The sequence below is a fragment of the Corvus cornix genome, chromosome 24 (assembly GCF_000738735.6).
Source record: "Corvus cornix cornix isolate S_Up_H32 chromosome 24, ASM73873v5, whole genome shotgun sequence".
NCBI lineage: Eukaryota > Metazoa > Chordata > Aves > Passeriformes > Corvidae > Corvus > Corvus cornix.
Window position 1 is genome coordinate 3,779,876 of NC_046353.1, and position 18,868 is coordinate 3,798,743.

At 49.2% G+C, this 18,868-nt stretch overlaps 1 protein-coding gene across 1 annotated transcript in view; it reads right to left on the minus strand.

Moving 5' to 3' along the window:
• Window positions 1–1,147: 1,147 nt before the first annotated feature.
• Window positions 1,148–18,868, minus strand: part of JAM3 (junctional adhesion molecule 3) — a 31,185-nt gene continuing 13,464 nt past the window's right edge. The window contains exons 2-9 of the mRNA XM_039564772.1: window positions 9,354–9,419; window positions 8,437–8,550; window positions 7,476–7,628; window positions 7,073–7,275; window positions 6,705–6,804; window positions 5,591–5,720; window positions 4,211–4,265; window positions 1,148–3,591 (exon numbers count right to left, since the gene is read on the minus strand). Of these exons, the coding sequence (XP_039420706.1) occupies window positions 3,556–3,591; window positions 4,211–4,265; window positions 5,591–5,720; window positions 6,705–6,804; window positions 7,073–7,275; window positions 7,476–7,628; window positions 8,437–8,550; window positions 9,354–9,419 (857 nt within the window). The 3' untranslated portion in view covers window positions 1,148–3,555. The remainder of the gene's footprint in view (window positions 3,592–4,210; window positions 4,266–5,590; window positions 5,721–6,704; window positions 6,805–7,072; window positions 7,276–7,475; window positions 7,629–8,436; window positions 8,551–9,353; window positions 9,420–18,868) is intronic.

Genomic DNA, 18,868 nt, shown 5'->3' on the forward strand with positions numbered 1-18,868 from the left:
GCCATCATTTGCCTCCACTTTCCCACTCTCTTTTGAAGATCAGAGTACCCTTCAAGTGAAGTTAAACTTTATTCCCAAAACCAAAGTCAGAGAGCAGAGGATGTATGGAATGGCTTTGGCTTAAGCGATGGTCAGCTGTGGCCAAACCATTTATTTTTGTACCCTCTCTCCTGCCTTAAGCGATTATTTTACCACTCTGAATGGTAAATTGGGATAGTTTATTTCCTACTTTTTGTTTTGTCCTCGAGCAGTATCTGAGATGAGCCCTGTGAGTTCTAACCTGTCTGTTCTAGAGAGCCAGGAACAAATGTCCAGGAATTAACTGATAAACAGCCACGTACCTTGGACTTTGTGTCACCTCCATCCCACTGTGAGTGAGTGCTCTGACAGGAGAGCCTTTCCCTTATTTCACTGAATTGAAAACAGGAGCTTCCCATAATTTGGCTGTTTGAAAAACACCACCAAGCCCAAACAAAACGCCCTACAAGAATGCTTTACAGCTTGGTATTTATGTAAAACATTCTTGGCAAAGTTAAACGTAATACATTAGTACAAACCTGAATATTATTCACAATGATACAATGAATTCCATCTGTCAGCTCTCAGGAGCTGCATGGGGGGGATCAACTCCCCTTTCTCTCGTTAGAGATGCCACTGTGCATTTCAGAATGGAAAAAAAAAGGAGTTTGGATTCTCAGCTCTGCTGGTTTGTCACACGAAGGCTGCCTTTGGTGGGACTGCAGACTGTGCTCCCAGAGTGCCCAGAGCTCCCCTGGTTCAACCTTTTCCTCTCTCCCTTCTTGCAGGTACCCTGAAAGCAGCACAGAGGAGGAGCAGTGGATACCCACAGGGTGCAAAGGAATGTCAGAACAATTAGAGGCAGCAATCGGTTCTGGGTGGCTTGGCTGAAGAGCTGGCATGAAGAAAGTAACCAGAGAGAAGCCGCAGAAGAGCAGTGGTGACGTGTGAGTTACACAGAGAACATCTGCTTAGGGCTGCCCCATCCTTGTCTTTACTTTGCCTGGCAAAGGGACGAGTGGCAATGCTTTGTTTAGGCAAAACAAATGCAGCAATGGCATGTCCAGCGAGGGCTCTAGGAAACAGAGTCAAGCAGAACACTAAAAAATAACACCGACAGTCCAAATCGTCAAGTATCCAAAATGCTGTATACAGGAAAAGTTAAGACAACTCAATTTATATTGGAAATACAAGAACACTAAATTCTGCTACATTAAAAAACTTCTTAAACCACAGCACAGTCCTAGTGTTGCATCCACATCTTGCAGCCTGGTCTCACCCAATGCTGTCCAATGCTATCAACACAGATATTTTGGGAAACACGTGTTCCCAATCATTCTCTAAAGCCAAGAGAACCAAATTTGGTTGGTTTGGTTTGTTTTTTTTTTTCTTTTTCCTTTACCATCTAGAGAAAAATTTCAGCTGACACTATGAAAGTGCTTCTGTGTTGAGCTTTTGCTTTCCCAACCCCAGAAACAGTGGCCTTGGCCATGTGGCTTAAACCTGCTGTAGCTGTCACATTGTGTTAGTGCTTTAGGGAACTTGCAGAGGGGCAGCAAACACTGAAGTCACTCTGTCACCTCTTTGGAACTGAGTCCAAAAGCCATCCCTGGATCTTTCTTGCAACAACAAAAACAAAGTGTTGGTCACCGGCAAGAAAAGGTTTTTCTTTTTTCATATTAAAAAAGTTGATAGCTCCTGCCATAAATTTACAAAAACTATCCCTGAGTGACTGTTCTGTGTCTGGTAAGACCTCTTGTGACAAGGAAATGGCTGAAGCTGGCTGAAGAGGAAAGAGATGCTGTTCCACCTGCAGCTTTTTATTACACTTTGCATTAATACTGATATGCTCTGACAGTGCCATACTATAGCAACGTGTGAGCTCCTCTCTTGTAGCTTCAACAGTAAAAAAATAGCTCCGTTACTCAAACACTGCTGGCATCACGTATTTACACTTTTAAATAGAAATGTTACCTTTTCTGAAGTAATCAAAATAGATCTTTGCAAAAAATTTAGAAGGAGGGGTTTTACAAAATAAACGGAGAAGGTAAAAAAAGCTGGAGGATCTCTCGGTACCTTTTATGGCAATCTTAGCCCAGGAAATTATTTGGCTTTAATTTTCCTGAAAGGGATGTCTTAGCACTGGTTCTCTGCCTCCCCTCTAAGCCTCTTCCCCCACGGAAAGACTCAGGAGCCAAGCCTGCTTTGTGCAGATTAGAATGAGGGGTTACCTGCGAGCAAGGAGCTCTGCAAAGCAGGGAGCAGAGGCAATGCCCCTGCCCTGGGGGTCGTGTTAGAGAATGTGTTGGGTCTGACTGAGGTAAAGCCTGCAGCCCTCCCAGCTGTGCTCTGCGCTGGTAGCTGGCAGGGTGCTGAGAACAGAGCAGCGTTTTGGCCACTGCCCAGCAGCGCTGCCCCTCTGACATTCCTTCCCCCCTCACAGGGGATGGCAGTGGGCAAGATCCTGGCAGGGGACACAGCCAGGCCAGCAGCTGACCCAAACCAACCCAAACCAACCCAAGGGATTTTCCACACCATATGACATCAGCTCAGATATAGAAGCTGAGAGAAAGAGGAGGAAGGGGGGGGCATTCATGAGCTTCCCATGTTTGCCTTCCGGAGCATCCACTCCGTGTGCTGAAGCCCTGCTTCCCGGGAAGTGCCCGAACATCGCTGCTGATGGCGAGCAGCCACTGACCTTTCTTCCCTTCAGCTTTTCCGTGCGCAGATCTCTGCTTATTCTTTTTCTTTTACTGTAATAAAACTGCTTTCTCTCACCCTGCTGGCTGTTCTCCATCTTGCTCTCTCCCCTGTCCCAAAGGGAAAGGGAGTGATAGAGTGACTTAGTGGGCACCAGGCACCTGGCCAGGGTCAACCCACTACAAATAACAGCAACTGGGGACGGTTACAGAAGGGCTGAGGCCATTCATGGTGTTTTCACTGTCACTGGTGGCTGGGCAGAGACACCCCTGTGCACCTGAGCAGTCAGAGCCAAGCACAAGACAATCACAGATGTGGAAAAGTCACCAGCCAGGCCTGGGCAATGAGCTGCTGGGAGGAAATCCCCCCTTGCATGGATAAATCTCACTCTTTGAAGTCCATCTACTGCCGCATCAGCACCTTTTTTTGTCTCCTAGTAACACATTACCAGTAATGTCTACCACACGTTTACCTAATGCTGTGCCCCTGCTCGGTTTACACATTGTGGCTGTGTCCCTGCAGCACAAAGAGAAGGCAATTCCACAAACTTCCACAGCCCAGTCTCTTGGGAAGGAGTAAAACCTTTCCTTAGTCCAAGGACAGGTTTGGGTGATCCTGGTGGTATCTCCGGAGGCAGGGGAGACGCGAGTTGGGCAGTGAGGAGTTACTTTAAACTTTGGCAAAGAAAAAAAAGATATACAGATAGCTAGCTATCAAGTTCTTGTGTGTTCCAAACTCTTCCAAGCGCACTTAATTAATCTCTTGCTCTTGCTTTGAGTTCCTGGAGGAGGTATTTTCACACTCGCTTTTGCTGGTTTGCAATTTTCTTTTGGTGTCTTAGATGACAAATGAAGACTTGTGTCTGAAGTCACCCTGCAACGAAACAGTTTGGGATGCAGGAAGGATCCAGCAGCTTTCCAGGCAGCTCTCTGCTCCTGCTGCCCCCAAAAAGTAGATCCAAACTGTGTAACCATGAGGATTCTGCCCTGGCAGCTCCCATTTCCCACTGGGAAGGAGAGGGAGGCACCAATTCCACTGGCCAGGTGCTCCTCCTCCCGTCCTCCTCACACACCAAGGCGTGGCAGGAGACTTTCTCATTCCCCCGTCAGTATCTCTGCTAATGGGAGAGGCTTTTTCTGCTCTTAAGCTCAGTGACCCACTCAAATCCCAAAATACAAATCTCTCGTAAAAGCATCACGTCCTGCCCACTTAATCCAACAGAACTCACCCTAAGGGGGTCAAGCCATGAGATAACTCAGAGCAGAGCTGCCTCTGATAGCTCCCGGCATCAGCCACTTCAGGCAACTTAAACTGTTCATCATTTCTAAGGAAATGACTCAGCCTTCACCCTTCTGTTTTCCCTCTGTTCCCCAGCCTTGCTTCGGAGTGGAGCCCACTCTCAGAAAGTCTGTAGGCCCTAAAAGCGACTCGTCCTCTGCCCACCCTCTTCCTCTCCTGACAGAGATGGTAAATGCAAATCATTTGTTGTTACCTCATCATCTGTCCGGATATAGTTGACGCCATCAGGCTTTGCTGGAGTCTTGTAGCTGGAAGAAAAGGAAAAATCTCATTTCTGGGACAGGAAGCCTGCAGGATTTTGGAGGGGAGGTGCTGGGAAAGAGGGAAAGGAGGAGGAGCAGCTGAGTGAGAAGCAAGCAGAGCGAAACCCAGTGTGTTTCTCAAATGAGAAGTCGGTGTTTATTCCATCATTTGCCATGACTGGCATTTTTTCTAAATTCCCCTTCAGCACAGGGTAAAAAGATTGCTGTGTGTTTCCCTAAGACTCTGCAAAGAGATAAACTGATTCTTTCCTGGGCTCTCCTGCTCTGGTGCCTGTCACTGCCTTTCTGTGCCTCCTGCTCTGTTTCCTGTTGCAATTATAAAGTTCATTTTAATCCTTCACTGCCAGAAGCCTCCAGCATTTTTCTTAGTTATAAGGAAGCACCACTTGTTTGCAATCCCACAGGAACTCAGGATTTATACACGACTGTCAAGTCCAGTGTATGCCAACCCTCAGCTGCATTTAAATGGAATATTTAGAGCTTTTTCTGAAAAACAAACGAAACCAAAGAGAAAAACAAGACAGGACTTGTGCTGAAAAACAACATTTAGCACAGAACAAATCTATCTGGCGAGAATCTTGGCTTTGCATATATTATCTCCTCTCCAGACTCTGTAAGGACATTGAGGCTTGTCTCTGATGCTAATGCTGTTGTTCTTAACATTTTAATGTGCGCTCTGAAACGGCTGTTTTTCATCCCAAATTTAGGTCCTCACAACTAGTGAGATTTCCTGTAGAGAGCCTGCTCTGCTGCTTCCATTCCCTATGCAAGTCCTGATGCTTCAGAATAATTGTGCAGTGAGCTGTGATCATCAAACCATGGACCTCGTTATGCCAACAGCACATGAGCTATTGGACAAACACCTGCAGGCATTTACTGGTGCTGGGCCCCCTTCCCCAAGCAAAGGACGAGGAGATCAGAGCACAGCTCCCATCCTCTGGCTGCTGTCGGCAGCCACACCATGATTCTCCCTTAGGAAAATGCCATTCATCCCTGGAAGTGTCCAAGGCCAGGCTGGATGGAGCCCTGAGCAGCCTGGTCCAGAGAAAGGTGTCCCTGTTCGTGGCAGGAGCTGGGTGATCTTCAAGGTCCCAATCCCACTCTGGGATTCCGTGATGATTGCATGAAATAAACCTGGGTGCTGCAGGGTTTTACAGCAGGGCACTGGATGTCTCAAGGACTGGCTTGGCCTGTGGACTTTGGTGGGGAATTGGGCATTAAAATTCCTTTCAGCCACTAATTTTTGGCACCCTTCAGCCTCCTCCATGCTACCTGAGGGTGCAGGGACTTGTCCAAGAAGCCCAGCTTACCTTTCCCCACTCTCTTTGCCATTTGCAAAGTATCCCCTTCTGTAGGCACAGCAGATCCCAAGGGTGATGAGCACCAGAACTGCAAGGACCACCAGGACTCCCCCGATTATCCCACCGATATTGAGGTCATCTGGCAAAGAGAGACAGCAGCATCCAGTGTTTCTTTAAGGCAGCAGCAACTTTCCAGCTTCACACACACTAAAATGACATCTCCCAAATATTTTAAGCAACAGTTCATAGGGAATTAGTGAGTCCCCGATTTGGAGATTGAATCTGTTCATGATCTGATGTTTCCCTGAATTTTCAGATTATTTTTATCTCTTTATGTCTGGGGCTATGAGAAAGCAGGGAAGACTTAACGCTGTAGGGCGTCCCCCCTCATTCCTGATGGTGATGGCTGTTGGGGAAGATGAAACAGGAAAGCCTTATAAATATGATTGCCTGACAAAAGATTTTGGGAATATGAAAACTATAAGCGACATCGAAATGAAAGCCACCTTTGAATTACCAAGTCTTAGTTACTGAACAAGTGGAAAACAATGGTATGGCCGACTGAAGGTAATCCCCTCTTGATTGAACAATACCCTCTGCTTGCAGGCAGGTCCAAGGGTCAGAGCAGACCCTACTAGCTCAGCAGAAGGGGTCCAAAGAGTAGTTTTTAGAAGTTAAGATGTAACACTCTATGGTAATATAAGAACTCTTATAGGCTGTATGTAAATGCTATAGGATTTGTATCTTGTATTAGATTGGTTAGTGACAATTAGAATATTCAGTACAGAAGATGATTTATTGTATTGTAACCAGGACTTCAGACACTCTCTCTTACTACACTCTCTCTCACTTCTTCACTCTCATTCCTCTCTCGCTCTCTCTCTCTCTCTTTACTTACTCTCCTGCTCTCTTGGGCCTGCTCCGAGCTGCAGCTGCAGCTCTAAGCAGTGCCCCTATACCCACGCCCTTTGCAATAAACCGCATGTTCCAAGATCTGACTTCAGAGATCTCTCGTCTCCGTCCGTCCCGACCGTCCAGAACCACCCAAAGCCCCCGCAGATGGCAATTTATTTATGGTGATGTATCAACAGCACTGATGAAAACTCTACAGAGAGCCACTCACAGACTTCCATCTCCTGCTCCTCACACTTGGCAAAGCCAGCATCGTTTGTTGCTATGCAGGAGTAACGCCCTGTGTCACCTTTGTGCACTGCATGGAAAACCTGGGGAGGGAAAAGGGATAAAGGGAAGGGATGTGACATGAGAAACAAGGCACTGTGAGGGTAGAAAAATGTGTACAAAAATACATCTCTGCTAAGATCTTCTTCCATCCATCTTCCCTCTCCCAACTCGCCCAGACCCTGGAACACCTCACCTTCTTCAAATTATTCCTTCCTTGAAAGCCAGGCAATGTTTTTCTGAATTTACAAGCAACTTTAAAGACAACCTGTCCAGCCAAACCAGCCTTGATTAGATCTGTCAGGGCATTACCAGAGTGCCTGTGGCGGGGTTCAGGGTGTAGGAGGAGTTGTGGGATTTGCTGCTGGATTTGGCATCGGGTGACAGAGGTTCGCTGTTGCGGTACCAGCTGTAGGTGGACTTGGGGAAACCTTCGTTCTCGTGGCAGTGAAGAGAGGCTGACTTGCCAACAGGGACAGCTTTAGGCACAGAGCATCTGGGAGTCATGGGTTTCACTGTGGGAAGACACAAACCAGGTGAGTGGCACTGCTGAGCAGGACTAAATCATTTCCGAATTCTGTGCTTCCTTAGGCAGAGCCATCAAAACTTTCCATTATTCCCAGCTGGTTTTAAACCTCCCAGAGTGGCACTGACTGGACTCTGGAGGTCGCCACAGCCCCTTCTGCTCCGGTAGCAGAGGTTCTGGGTTTGATACCTTGGACTGTGAGCTGGATGTTTATCTCATCGATGGTTTTGGTGTCAGAGGGTGCGGCCACCTCGCAGCGGTACGTGGCCGTGTCCATCCTCGTGGTGTTCTTGATCACCAGGGACGTCCGGCTCAGAATCTCTGCCCGAGTCACAAAGTCTCCTGACACACAGGAAAGAGGAAGGAAGACATCAGGGGGATCACACAGACTCATTTTGGGTGTATAAATTAAGCAGTTGATCTCTGGCTTTTCCAGAGTCAAAGGAACTCGATGCTTGAAAGCCCCAAAGGAAACCAAAGCTGCCAGCCACGTAAGAGGATGAACTGAAAAGCACTCCACCACTCCAAACCTCAAAAACTGTGGCAAAACCGAACTTCCAAGACAGCCCCAGGCCTTGCCTCCTTTGGAAGATTCATTTGGATGTGGCTCTTGGTCCCATCTGAAGTGCTGGAGTAATTCCAGATGGAGTGAAGCGCTACTGGCACTGGAGTTTCCCCATCAACCCAAGGAGGTTGCTCCTAATGCTCCCAGGATGCTGCAGATCCCTGTGCTGCCTCAGCAGAGAGCACTGATCCCTGCTGAGGTGCAGGTGGAGCCCTCAGATGTTATATGGGAAGTCAGGAGGGGTCAGTGCCTGGTCCCGAGAGCTCAGACACCCAGTGACCACGCTGGGACCCACAGAAGGGAAGCTGCAGCATTCCTTCCTTACCTAAAAAATATCTCCTAGCCAGGATCTCACTGGAGCTCCCTGTGGCTCCCTACTGTGACCTGCCAATAATGAGGCAGGGAGCAAAAAACATCCTGCTCCCTCTCCATCCTGCACTTCATTTGCTGAGCTCTGCTCCAGAGGAAAGCAGCCAGCCAGCCAGGGCTCCTGCCTTTAACAGGTTTGTTTGCTTCCCATTGTACTGTTCCTGAAATCTGTTTGGAAAGCTGTTTTGGAGACCTGAGAACAAGCAATCTTCGTACCCTGCATTTTGTTGTCAAAAAACACGTAAGAGGTTTCTCCATCTCGGATTTTCTTCCACTCGATTCTGGGATCTGGCGTCGCTATGGATTTAATGATGCAGGACAGCTCGACACCTAGCAGGAGAAATGAAGGCAATCCAGATTAATAGGAAGCAGCTGTATTTTTGCTCTGCTTTGAGCTCTCTCACTCAGTGTTTTATTAGGAGATGCTGCCCACAAAGCAGAGCCTTCTCTTTCATCTGCCTCACAAACAGAAACGCTGCTGGGTTCCAGGAGCTATTGGAAGATGGATTTTGGCCAGCAAAAATAATAGTCCAACAGATATCAACTATGGAGAGAAATGAACACCCTGTTCTCTGCAGGCTGCGGCTCACGGCAAACAAAACCTTTTGTCAGGGTGAGCCCACAGCCCTGTCCTGCTGCTGAACAGAGCCACAGCGTGAGTCAGGGATGCAGCATCTCCCTGGGCAGTGCCTGGGGGTGCACTGGCACCGTGACTCCTGGGCATAAACCCAGCAAACCCTCTCCCCTTTGCAGCTGGCACTGGCATCCCATCTCCCCTGCAGAACAGGGCACCCCAGCAGGGCTGGGAGGTGCCTTCCCAGTGTCCCAGGGCACGTCTGTAGGAGGGCCAAGAGAAAATATAAATTTCTCTCTCTGTGTATTAATTGCAAGACAACTGCTTTTCCTTCTTTTGGGACCCAGTTCAAAAAAGCACTTAGGCAGAGACTTTGCAATGCCAGTGGCTTGCAGGGGACCTCAAGAAACCATTTAAAACTGGGAGATACAGACATATTCTTAGGCACTTCTCTGAGTCCCAGGCTCTCGTAGTCCCAAGGAGCCAGTGACCAATCAGCCACATTTCCCTCCGTTGTTTGGCCTGATGTGAATCCCGAGGCAGCACAGGCAGCACTCACTTTGGAATTCCTGCACCACGGGCTTGGTGTTGCTGGATGTCAGCTCCACAGCCAAGAGTCTGCAGCCTGGAAAAACAAACAGAAGGTAATAAGAAATAGCACAGCTCATAAGTCACCCAGCTAGGAAAAGGCTGCCTGCTGAGAAATCATCCTGGCCAGCTCCGAGGACTGACTTCCCCAGATAAAACCTCTTCCTGGCTGCCAGCACAGCGCCAGCAGGACTGAGTTTATTTAGGAGTTGTGGTGTAAATACAGGAAAGCATAATTGTTGGAAGTAGCAATTAAAGAGGAGGATTAACATAATGGCACAAAGGCAGTGCCAGCACGAGCCATTTCTTTGTGTCTTGTGCTTGTTTAGATGGGAAAGGAACTGTGATAATGCAGGAGTGAAAGTTTTATTTTGAAAATTAACTTGATGGTCAGGAAAAGACAGGAAGCAGACCAAGCTGCAGAGATCCGGTCAGTTCCTGGGAGATGAAAGGGGCCAGGCCTGGCCTCTAACAAATGCAGATTATATTGGCAAGTATTGCAGGTGTGGTGATGTGAAATGTGAGGCAGTAAATCATGAGAGGACTGTGATTCAGGAGAAAACAGGAGTTCAGCTCTTTGGGTAGAGCCCCAGCCAGACCCCCACTGGGGTGAAAGCTCAGCCATGCAACGCTGTGAGGCTCCTTATAACACAAACTTGCTTGTTCCCTTCCTGCTCTGGGCACCAAAGTGTTCCCAATTAATCCAGTCATCTTCCCTCTTCTGCATATTATTTTAGTTTGAAAAATCTGCCTTCCATGTCCCTTCTGCTGTGCATTCCACCAGAGCAGGTATCAACAGCGCTCGCGCTCTGCTGGATGCCCAATTCACCAACAACTCTCCAGAGGGAGAGGGAAACAAGCAGGGAGCTCCCTGGAAGAGGAAAGTGAAGCAGACAGAGGATATTCTGGAATGTTCTGGTGTTCTGGCTCTCCTTCTCTCAGTCAGACTTTGGTGTTCCCAAACCAGGCTGGAGGAGGTTCCAAACTACAGTCAGTGCCAAAATAATCAGCTGCAGGGGCCTGCCATGGCCACATAAGCAGCTCTGCTGTGACCAATCCCATCAGGAGCTTGTGGAAAGCTAAGGGAGATGCCCACTGAGCTCACTGGGCACCGATCAAACAGCAGGTTAAAAATGATGGACAACACTACCCCAGTGACATGAAATGTAGCTAAAGGTTAAGAGTAAAAAGCCATAACAAACACGGATAGAAAGCAGAAAAGGCAGCTGAACGGAGATGTGGAGAAAGAAATGATTGCCAGCTTCATGACATAGCTGGAAATTCCTGAGCTGGCTTTCGGGGGGGAAAGCTTTTGGGCAGAGATTGACAGTGCAGGGACAACGTCCCTCTGGTGGAGTGGCAAGGCAGCAGGCTGAGAAACACCCGAGAGCTGCAAAGTCACTCCCACTGAAAGCCTGAGGGCCTTCAACACCTAAAATCCTTCCAGCAATGCTGCAATGTTCCCTGCTGGTTCCTACCCCTCGCTGTCTCTTAAAAGCTGACCCTTTCCTGGGAGCCCCGGTGCTGATACCCCAAAGACCACCAGGGAGAGCTGGAGATTGGCAAGGTTTAGAAAGCTGCCTTTGTGTCCAAAATCATTGTTTCTCACACAAAAGCCACCAGCTGATGCTAACTAATAGCTGGCCCAGCCAAAACTGCTCCTAGCAGGACTTTTCCACCCTTCTCCCTTCTGCACTGGAGACGGTCAGGCAGCATTTGGGAGAAATCCAATACTGAACTGAGCTGAGAGCACTCTGGACTTTGGCTCCTTCCAGCCACGAGCTGGTCTAAGCAGTAATTTCTTCAAGTCTGTTTCGAAGCAGAGTCCATTTTCATCAGAATTTCTGCTTCCAGACCTACCCCCTGACAGGAGGGAATTGTGCCACACGATGCCAACGCTTTCCCTTCCCTCTGTTCATCACAGAATAATGGAATAGTTCAGGTTGGAAGGGACCTTAAAGCCCATCCAGTGCCACTCCCTGCCATGGGCAGGGACACCTCCCACTGTCCCACGGTGCTCCAGGTCCTGTCCAGCCTGGCCTGGGACAGTTCCAGGGATCCAGGAGCAGCCCCAGCTGCTCTGGGCACCCCGTGCCAGGGCCTCCCCATCCTCTCAGGGAGGAATTTGTCCTGATATCCAATCTATTCCTGCTCTCTTCCAGTTTGAATCCATTCCCCCTTGTCCTCACACTACGTGCTCTTGTAAAAAGTCCTTTGATCCTCCAGGTGTTCTGGCTGGGGCTCTGATCCTCGGGAGCATGAACAGATTCCACTGATCCCAGCAAACCCCCAGAGCATGGGAGTTGTTCATCCCCAGAAGACACAGCACAATTTTGGGAAAATCCTTTTGAAATCTTTGGACACGTTTCCAGCAACAGTGAAACAAGGCATTTGATTATCTCTGCTGTGAGACTGCTGCTTCTGGGACCAAGAATTTAACTGAGAGCCCAGGTCTGAGCACTGAGCTGATCTGAGGGATGCTGGCTGGCCTCCTGCTCTGGACCAGTTTTAGTTTTGTTATGGATTCCTGCTTGCACAGTATCTTTTCCCAGAAAAATGCTGTCCCATCAAATAGACATGGCAGCAGTCCTACATCTGCTGTAGTTCAGAGTATCAGTTCAGTTGAAGGTGGGGACAGTAAAACCACAGAGTGGTGTGGCTCTGAGGGAGTTATGGCCCTAGAAATATTCACTCCAAGACAGTGGGGCTCTGTCAGACTCCAGCCCCGTCTCGTTTCTCAGAAATTGCTCACAGCAGGCTTTTTCTCACCCATTAAACACAAGAGATTCAGGTCTATCCCTCAGGCACAAAGCAGGATGACAACAAATTTTAGACAGAAGCTGAGTCCTTGGAGACTGTGGCAGAGGTTCTGGCATTATTACATGTATTGACCTTGGGCAGAGATCAATGTGGCTGCTTAAATCACTGCTCAGGCAGATTTATTCCTCTCTGTGTAGCAGAACACTGCAAGTAGCATGTTCTAAATTAAAAGAAGGTGACAGAAAAGCAAAACAAAAACCTGAAGTGACCATACGGACTGTACAGCAAGAGAGGAATGCCTTTCTAGAACTTTGCTCTGTTGGCAAAGGTTGTCTCTTTGTTTTGTTTTGTGTGAAATCATCATTGGTGCTTAAGCCACCTTCTAAAAGGAGTATTTCAAAGGTGCTCCTTTAGGCTCCTTCCAGCCCAGCACAAATAAGCAGCAAAGGGTTTGTGTTATGTAAATCTCACTTCAAAGGCCTCAGCACCCCGGGCTTGGAGAACAGCTGGAATTGCATTCCCTTTCCAGAGCAGCATGTGTGCCACAGCACAGGCACTCATCACAGCCGTATGTTCCACATCCCTGCATTCCCACCAGATCCGTATGTGCCACATCTCCCAGCTCCTACCAGGTCTCTATAGGCTGCAAAATCCCAAATCCTACCAGATCTGTATGTTCTACCCCCCTGAATACCTACCAGCTCTGTATGTGCTGCAGACTCAGCCAGACATATGGTTGAATCCCAAATGTCATCAGTTCTCCAAAATAGAATCCAGGACAAGGCACTGAAGTCTATAGCATATTCTTATGGCACTTTTTTTTTTTTTCAACTAAGGAGATCCAGCCCATGCTTGTTACTGTGACTCATGGTATCTGAATCATTTTAAAATGCTATCCTGAAGAAAAAAAAGCAGCTTTATAGGCAACTCTGTGTGTGTTGAACCTCCTTTCTACTGTTCAAAGCCAAGCCTGACCTTCCACCTCCTTCCTTGATGTCTATTTGAAAGCTCTAGGCAGAAATCTGAAGAGGAGGTGAGGCATTGTGTTAAGAGGGAAAGTGAGAGGATGACCAGGAAAGAGTTTGGGAGAAGTTGCTGGCAGCATCCTGCGCTGCAGCGTCGCTCGATGCCGCGATCGCAGTTATCGGAGACAGTAATTTTAGCTAATGCACTGTCAGGCACAGGCAGTACAAAACCACGCAGCTGTATTTAAACACCTGCCCACCAAAGCAACAAAAATATGCCTTGCTCGAGGTGTCCATCATCACTAAGCCCTTGCTCCATTTGCAATTCAAAGCGTGCCTAAGCCATGTGGGAACGCTGCGATAAACCACATGCCTTGTTAAGCATCTCTGCTTTCTGGGTGGTTACTCAGCGCAGCAGCAGTGAGTGATATGTTGTGGGGTGTTAAAACATGTTAGCTGAACCCTCTGCACGTCAACACGCTCGGGGCTGCCCGTCTGGAGGTGCCCCTGGAGCATCCACCCATCCTTGGTGCCGGGAGCGGCGGTGACAAGGACAGCACAGCCCAGGCACAGAGCAGCACAGGGGAGCTGGGAGGGCAGCCAGGCTGACCCCAGGACTGTCCCTGCCTCTCCAGAGGGGTGTGTGCAGCAGGGAGGAAGCTGACTGTGAAATGTGTGGGAAATCTCCAGAGGAAGAGCGGAGGAAGCCACGCAGAGATGGGCTGGGTAAGACACGGAGAGGGGAGGCTGGGTTTCTGCCCTCAGCTTATTCTGAGGAAATCACCATAAGCCCTTTCAGGAACATCTGACCATCTGCCTGGAAATATCCATCCTTTTGTCTCCCAGTGCTGCAGGCTCTTTATCCCCCCTCTTCTCTATTCCCAGCGCGTCTCGTTGCAATTCCACAATCAGACTTGTGCCAGGTGGGGCAGGACAGACAGCACAGCGTGGCACAGAAATGAGAGACCAGAGTGGCTTAGGCACTTCTCGGTGAAGTTTTTTGGGCTTTCTTTGTCCAACTGTCTTTGTGGAGAACTTCAGGAATAGCAAATGTACTTGTGACACATAAAGCCTGGCTTTATAAGGGATGAACAAATGTTTTGTAGCACTCAGTCACAACTTCCACTCCTCTCCTCCAGCCCAAGGAGCTGCTGGTGTGTTTGCATCCCCGTGGCAGGTCGAAAGCCCCTTGGAGCTGATAGAAGGGAGCAGGCAGGAGGATGGGCCACGTCTGCCCAGTGACCCCAGCGTGCCTTTTTTTACCCCATGTTTTTCCATGGCACCTCCCTGAGCTCAGCCTTGACTCCGGGGTGGGCAGCCCTGCTGGAGAACAATGGAGATGTGCAGCGAGAGATTAGTGAACAAAAGCTTAGGAGTGTCTCCGTTCAAATTAAGTAACACATGGACCTGGTCTGTGTGGGAGCTGATAACGGTTATAAAAAGGCCATCACCAGACTGTGGCCAGCCCACCCTGGAAAAAACCCACTCAGTCGTAAATCCTCTGTGCTGTTATAGCTGCTTGTGCTAGTAAGGCTTTATTTTTACCAGCTATCATAAACCAGCATGACTTATTTTAGATGCATGGCTTGTACTGCTCAGCTAAAAGGGTGCCAGCTCTCTGATAGACACCTCCCAACAGAGATGTGCCCGCCTGGGCAGGGAACACGAGGCACGATCAACCCAGAGAAGGCAAATGCACCCTTACAGGGCAGTGTTTGGCATCCACGTGGCTCTGGATTTGCTTTCCTCCTCTCTTAGGGAGCTCGCTCGTGGCACTCTCTCTGAAACGCCGGTCATGAGGGGGTCTCTGGTGGTCCCAGCAGGACCAGGACCCCACAGGATGAAGCTCTGTGGAACACCACCAGGTATTTGCATTCATCTGAAGATGTAAGAACTTGGGATTTTGCCCTTAATTCACTCTCTTCCTGCTTACCAGTACAGAAGGTGAGGAGATGCCTGACTTCAAACAGGGTACGTGCAGTTCTGGAATGAAATCCTAACCTGTTTAAATCTCCTGATTTAAATCTCCTCACTTAAACTGGGACCTTAAAGACCTGACTGCATTTGCTGCAGAGAGGGCTCATTAGCACCCAGGCCATGCACACAGGCTTTTTGCTTCCTTTTCATTTTAGCTTTTTCTTTCCTCCTCCTTATTTCCTTGTTTTTCTTTTTTTTTTTTTTTTTTTGGACAGGAGGATTTACTGTTCTACTTCCTAACCAGACAGCAAAGCACACCCACCCTGAGGAGTAGAACAGGTTGCTCTCAAGGAGATACGGAACCCTCTTAGGTCAAAAGCCTCTCAGCAAAGCAGCTCCTTCTGTAGCCAAACACTCCTCCTCTCTCCCAGGCAGGCAGGGAAGTGTAGGTGTTGCCTGTGAAGACCACACAGAGCTTTCTGATGGTTTCCCCGAGCCTGGTTTCGTCACGTTGGGGTGCAGCTGCAGACTGACAATCTCAAATCATCATCTGATCAGGGCTTCTGCAGCTCAGAGTTTCACAACCTTCACTTGCTGTGGCACTGCAGCGTGGGTAGAGATGAGATGTTAAGGTCCTGCAGATCTGCCCCTTCACAGAAACGACCCCATTTTATTAAAATGGGGTTTCCTCTGTCCCAACAGACGTGCCTGGAGGCAGCAGCCCCACAAAGGGACCCACACACTGCTGCCATCAAGGAGAAGATGGACATTTAATACCCTACAGATGTGGCTGGACAAGCCTTGCCCAACATCTTAATCTGTGCCTGATCTGGGCCTAGCTCTCCTGTTTTCCCAAGCTCATGCCCAGTTTCTGGCTCTTCTCCTGGGAAGGACTGACTGTACGCACGAGTCGGGAGGAAGCAATATTTGCGCGGATGACTAATACCTAATACTTAAAAGAGATTAGGATGGAAGCAGCAAGGGCTCCAGAGCTTCCAGCATGTCAGATTGCATCTTTCTGGAACATACTTCAGGCCAGCTTCAGCTCAGAGAGAAGATGGAAAGAGCTGCAATTTGCCCCTCAGAATCTGGGATGAAGGGTGGTGGAGGGGGAACAGAAAGGAAACATGAACAGGAAAGCTGTTACTATCATCCCCTGCATTCTGGAATTGCTTCTCCCTTCCCAAGAAACTAGAGGCTGAACTGAAAGTCTTATTTTGCTTGTTCCAGCAAACACCACCAGGTATTTGCATTCATCTGAAGATGTAAGAACTTGGGATTTTGCCCTTAATTCACTCTCTTCCTGCTTACCAGTACAGAAGGTGAGGAGATGCCTGACTTCAAACAGGGTACGTGCAGTTCTGGAATGAAATCCTAACCTGTTTAAATCTCCTGATTTAAATCTCCTCACTTAAACTGGGACCTTAAAGACCTGACTGCAACAGGGAATGGGGCATGGAGCTTCTGCCAAGGGGTTAAGTCCTGCCCAGAGCATTTCTTTGCCCTGCTGCTGGCCTCTGGGGTCAAGCCCCTCACACAGATGCTTTGGGCTTCCAGTGTTAGGCTGACTCTCCGGGAAGGAAAAACAGGGGCAGGTGGCCTTGCTGTGTGGTTCTGAGGCGGGAGAGCTCCTCCTTACAGCTGCACCAAGGTTTTGACAAAAACCAGAGGAGAAATCCAGACCACTTGGCCAGGAATGCATCAAACCAGCCACAACGTGCTCAGCTCTGGTCTTGCCATTTTCATTAACAAAGAGGCAGCCTAATTACACCTTCAAACTGGGCTGGCTCACAGCCAACACCAGGGAAATCAGTGCCAGAAATGGGACATGAGGAGAACCCAGGAGGGCAGCTCATCCCCACCTCTGCTTCAGGGCATGAAAACTGCAGGGATACAGCTGGCTGGGCCCCTGGAACCCCGAGGAAGCCGAGGGTCTCCCATGCAGTGTTTCCCCATCATTTCCATCTACCCAAGTGCTGTACATTTCTCAGCTGAGCCTCAGTCCCTTCAAACTCAGCGTCCCCTGTAACTCAGCGAGGATGTACAGTTCCAGTTCACTGGAGGAAAAAAATGAGGAATGGAAATCACAGGAAGAGCAAAGGCACACGCTGTCTCAGGCAGCAGTGGCTACGCCACGCTGTGACCCGCTCACCAGATGAGAACGCCCTGCAGCAGCAAATCCCAGGAACAAAGATGGTGAGCACTGGAGAGCAGTGGGAACCTTTGCACAGGGCAGATTTGAAACCAACCCTTCCTGCCTATTCCCACTTGCCTTCCATTGTTTCCGTAGCCAGCCCTAAGAAGTGCCATGCAGGCACATCCTACGTTATTTCTCACTTCAGCAAGTCCCCTTCCTCCCCAAAGTGGCAGATGCTGGTACCAAATTAGTGCAAAGTGGGAGGGAACCAGCATATAACTGTCACAAGAGCCAGGGGCAATGGTCTTCCTGCTGTCCTCTCCCTTCCTCCCAGCAGGACTCTCCTGGCAGCAGACAGATGCTGAGGAATGAAATCCAGGACGGAGTGGGGTCAGCGAGACGTGACAGGGATCTATGGCCAGCGTCAGGGAGAGGGAATGAACTGCAACAGGAAAAGGGGCAAGTTCCTTTATTTTTGGCTCGTGTGGGAATTTGACTCAAGGATTGCTGAGAATCTCATAAGCCACGGTGACGTTTTCCAGGCTGAACGCCAGCCGAGGCACAGACTTGATCTCAGCAGGTATTTGACTTCCCCAGGAGCTGGGATGCTCGGTACCTGCCTGACCCTGGCTTTTGATGAGGACACACATCTCAGAAGCTGCCTGCAATGCAAAGACAGGAAATAAGCGGATATGCTATCAGCACCAGGCTTTGCAATGCTCCTTAGTGTCTGGCTGTGTCCCAACCATCAATACAGAGACTTGCAGGGGTTTAGCCTATAATCCTCTATTCCTCTGTCTGTGACTCTAATCTCCTGATCCTTCCTTCTCCTCCATCCTAGAGCTTGACCAGCAAAACACGGATCTGAGGTTCCGCTTATCGAAGACCAACCATGTCATCTTCCTGTGGAAAAAGGGAGTTGGGAAGAGAGCAGCAGTCATCAGAGCCAAGAGCCGGGAGTAGGCTGGAGAAGGGAACAGAAGAGGGCGTGAGCAAGCACACAGAGAAATCATTTATGACAAGACTGAAAGCAGCTCTCGTTTTAAGAACATTTCCTCCAATTTTACAGTGTAATTTTTGCCTTTTCTCCGCGCGTGTGTAATTCTAGCCCCGGGTACAAACCGCAATTGTCTCGCTAATGCGCCGCACAAAACACGCACAAATGAACGCTGCAGGAGCCTGACTGCAGGCACCCAGGGAACATCCCCGGCTGCCTGTGAGCCGACCAGGAGCCCCTGATCCCACTGCCGTCATTCCAGGCAGGAGAGGTGGGGCCAGCCTCCGCCAGGCAGCTTTGAAGCTTTGCAGCGAATCTGTCAGAACAAAGGACGCAGCCACACAAGGGGGAAAAGGCGCTCAGCGAGCCATGTGCAGGCCCGGAGATGTGATTTTAGGGGCAGCCCTGGATCACAGAAGCAGATCTGAAAAGACTTCCCTTGTGAACATCAGCCCGAGCACAGGCTGCCAACCTGCACGGGGAGAAGCGCCGCAGGGTTCAGGGGAGATTATTTCCTTAGGAAGTGCAGCCGGGGAATTAAAGGGAGCCCCAGTGAAGTCAGGGACAGATAAGGATGAAAAGGGTGACACAGAGAGCTATTAGGAAGATGCTGCCATAAATGAGCAGGGGGAGAGGGAAGGGACTAATGCTGTGTCACAGCGAAGAGGACAAAACCCATCCTGGCTTGTCCCAGCCTGGATTCCTGACCA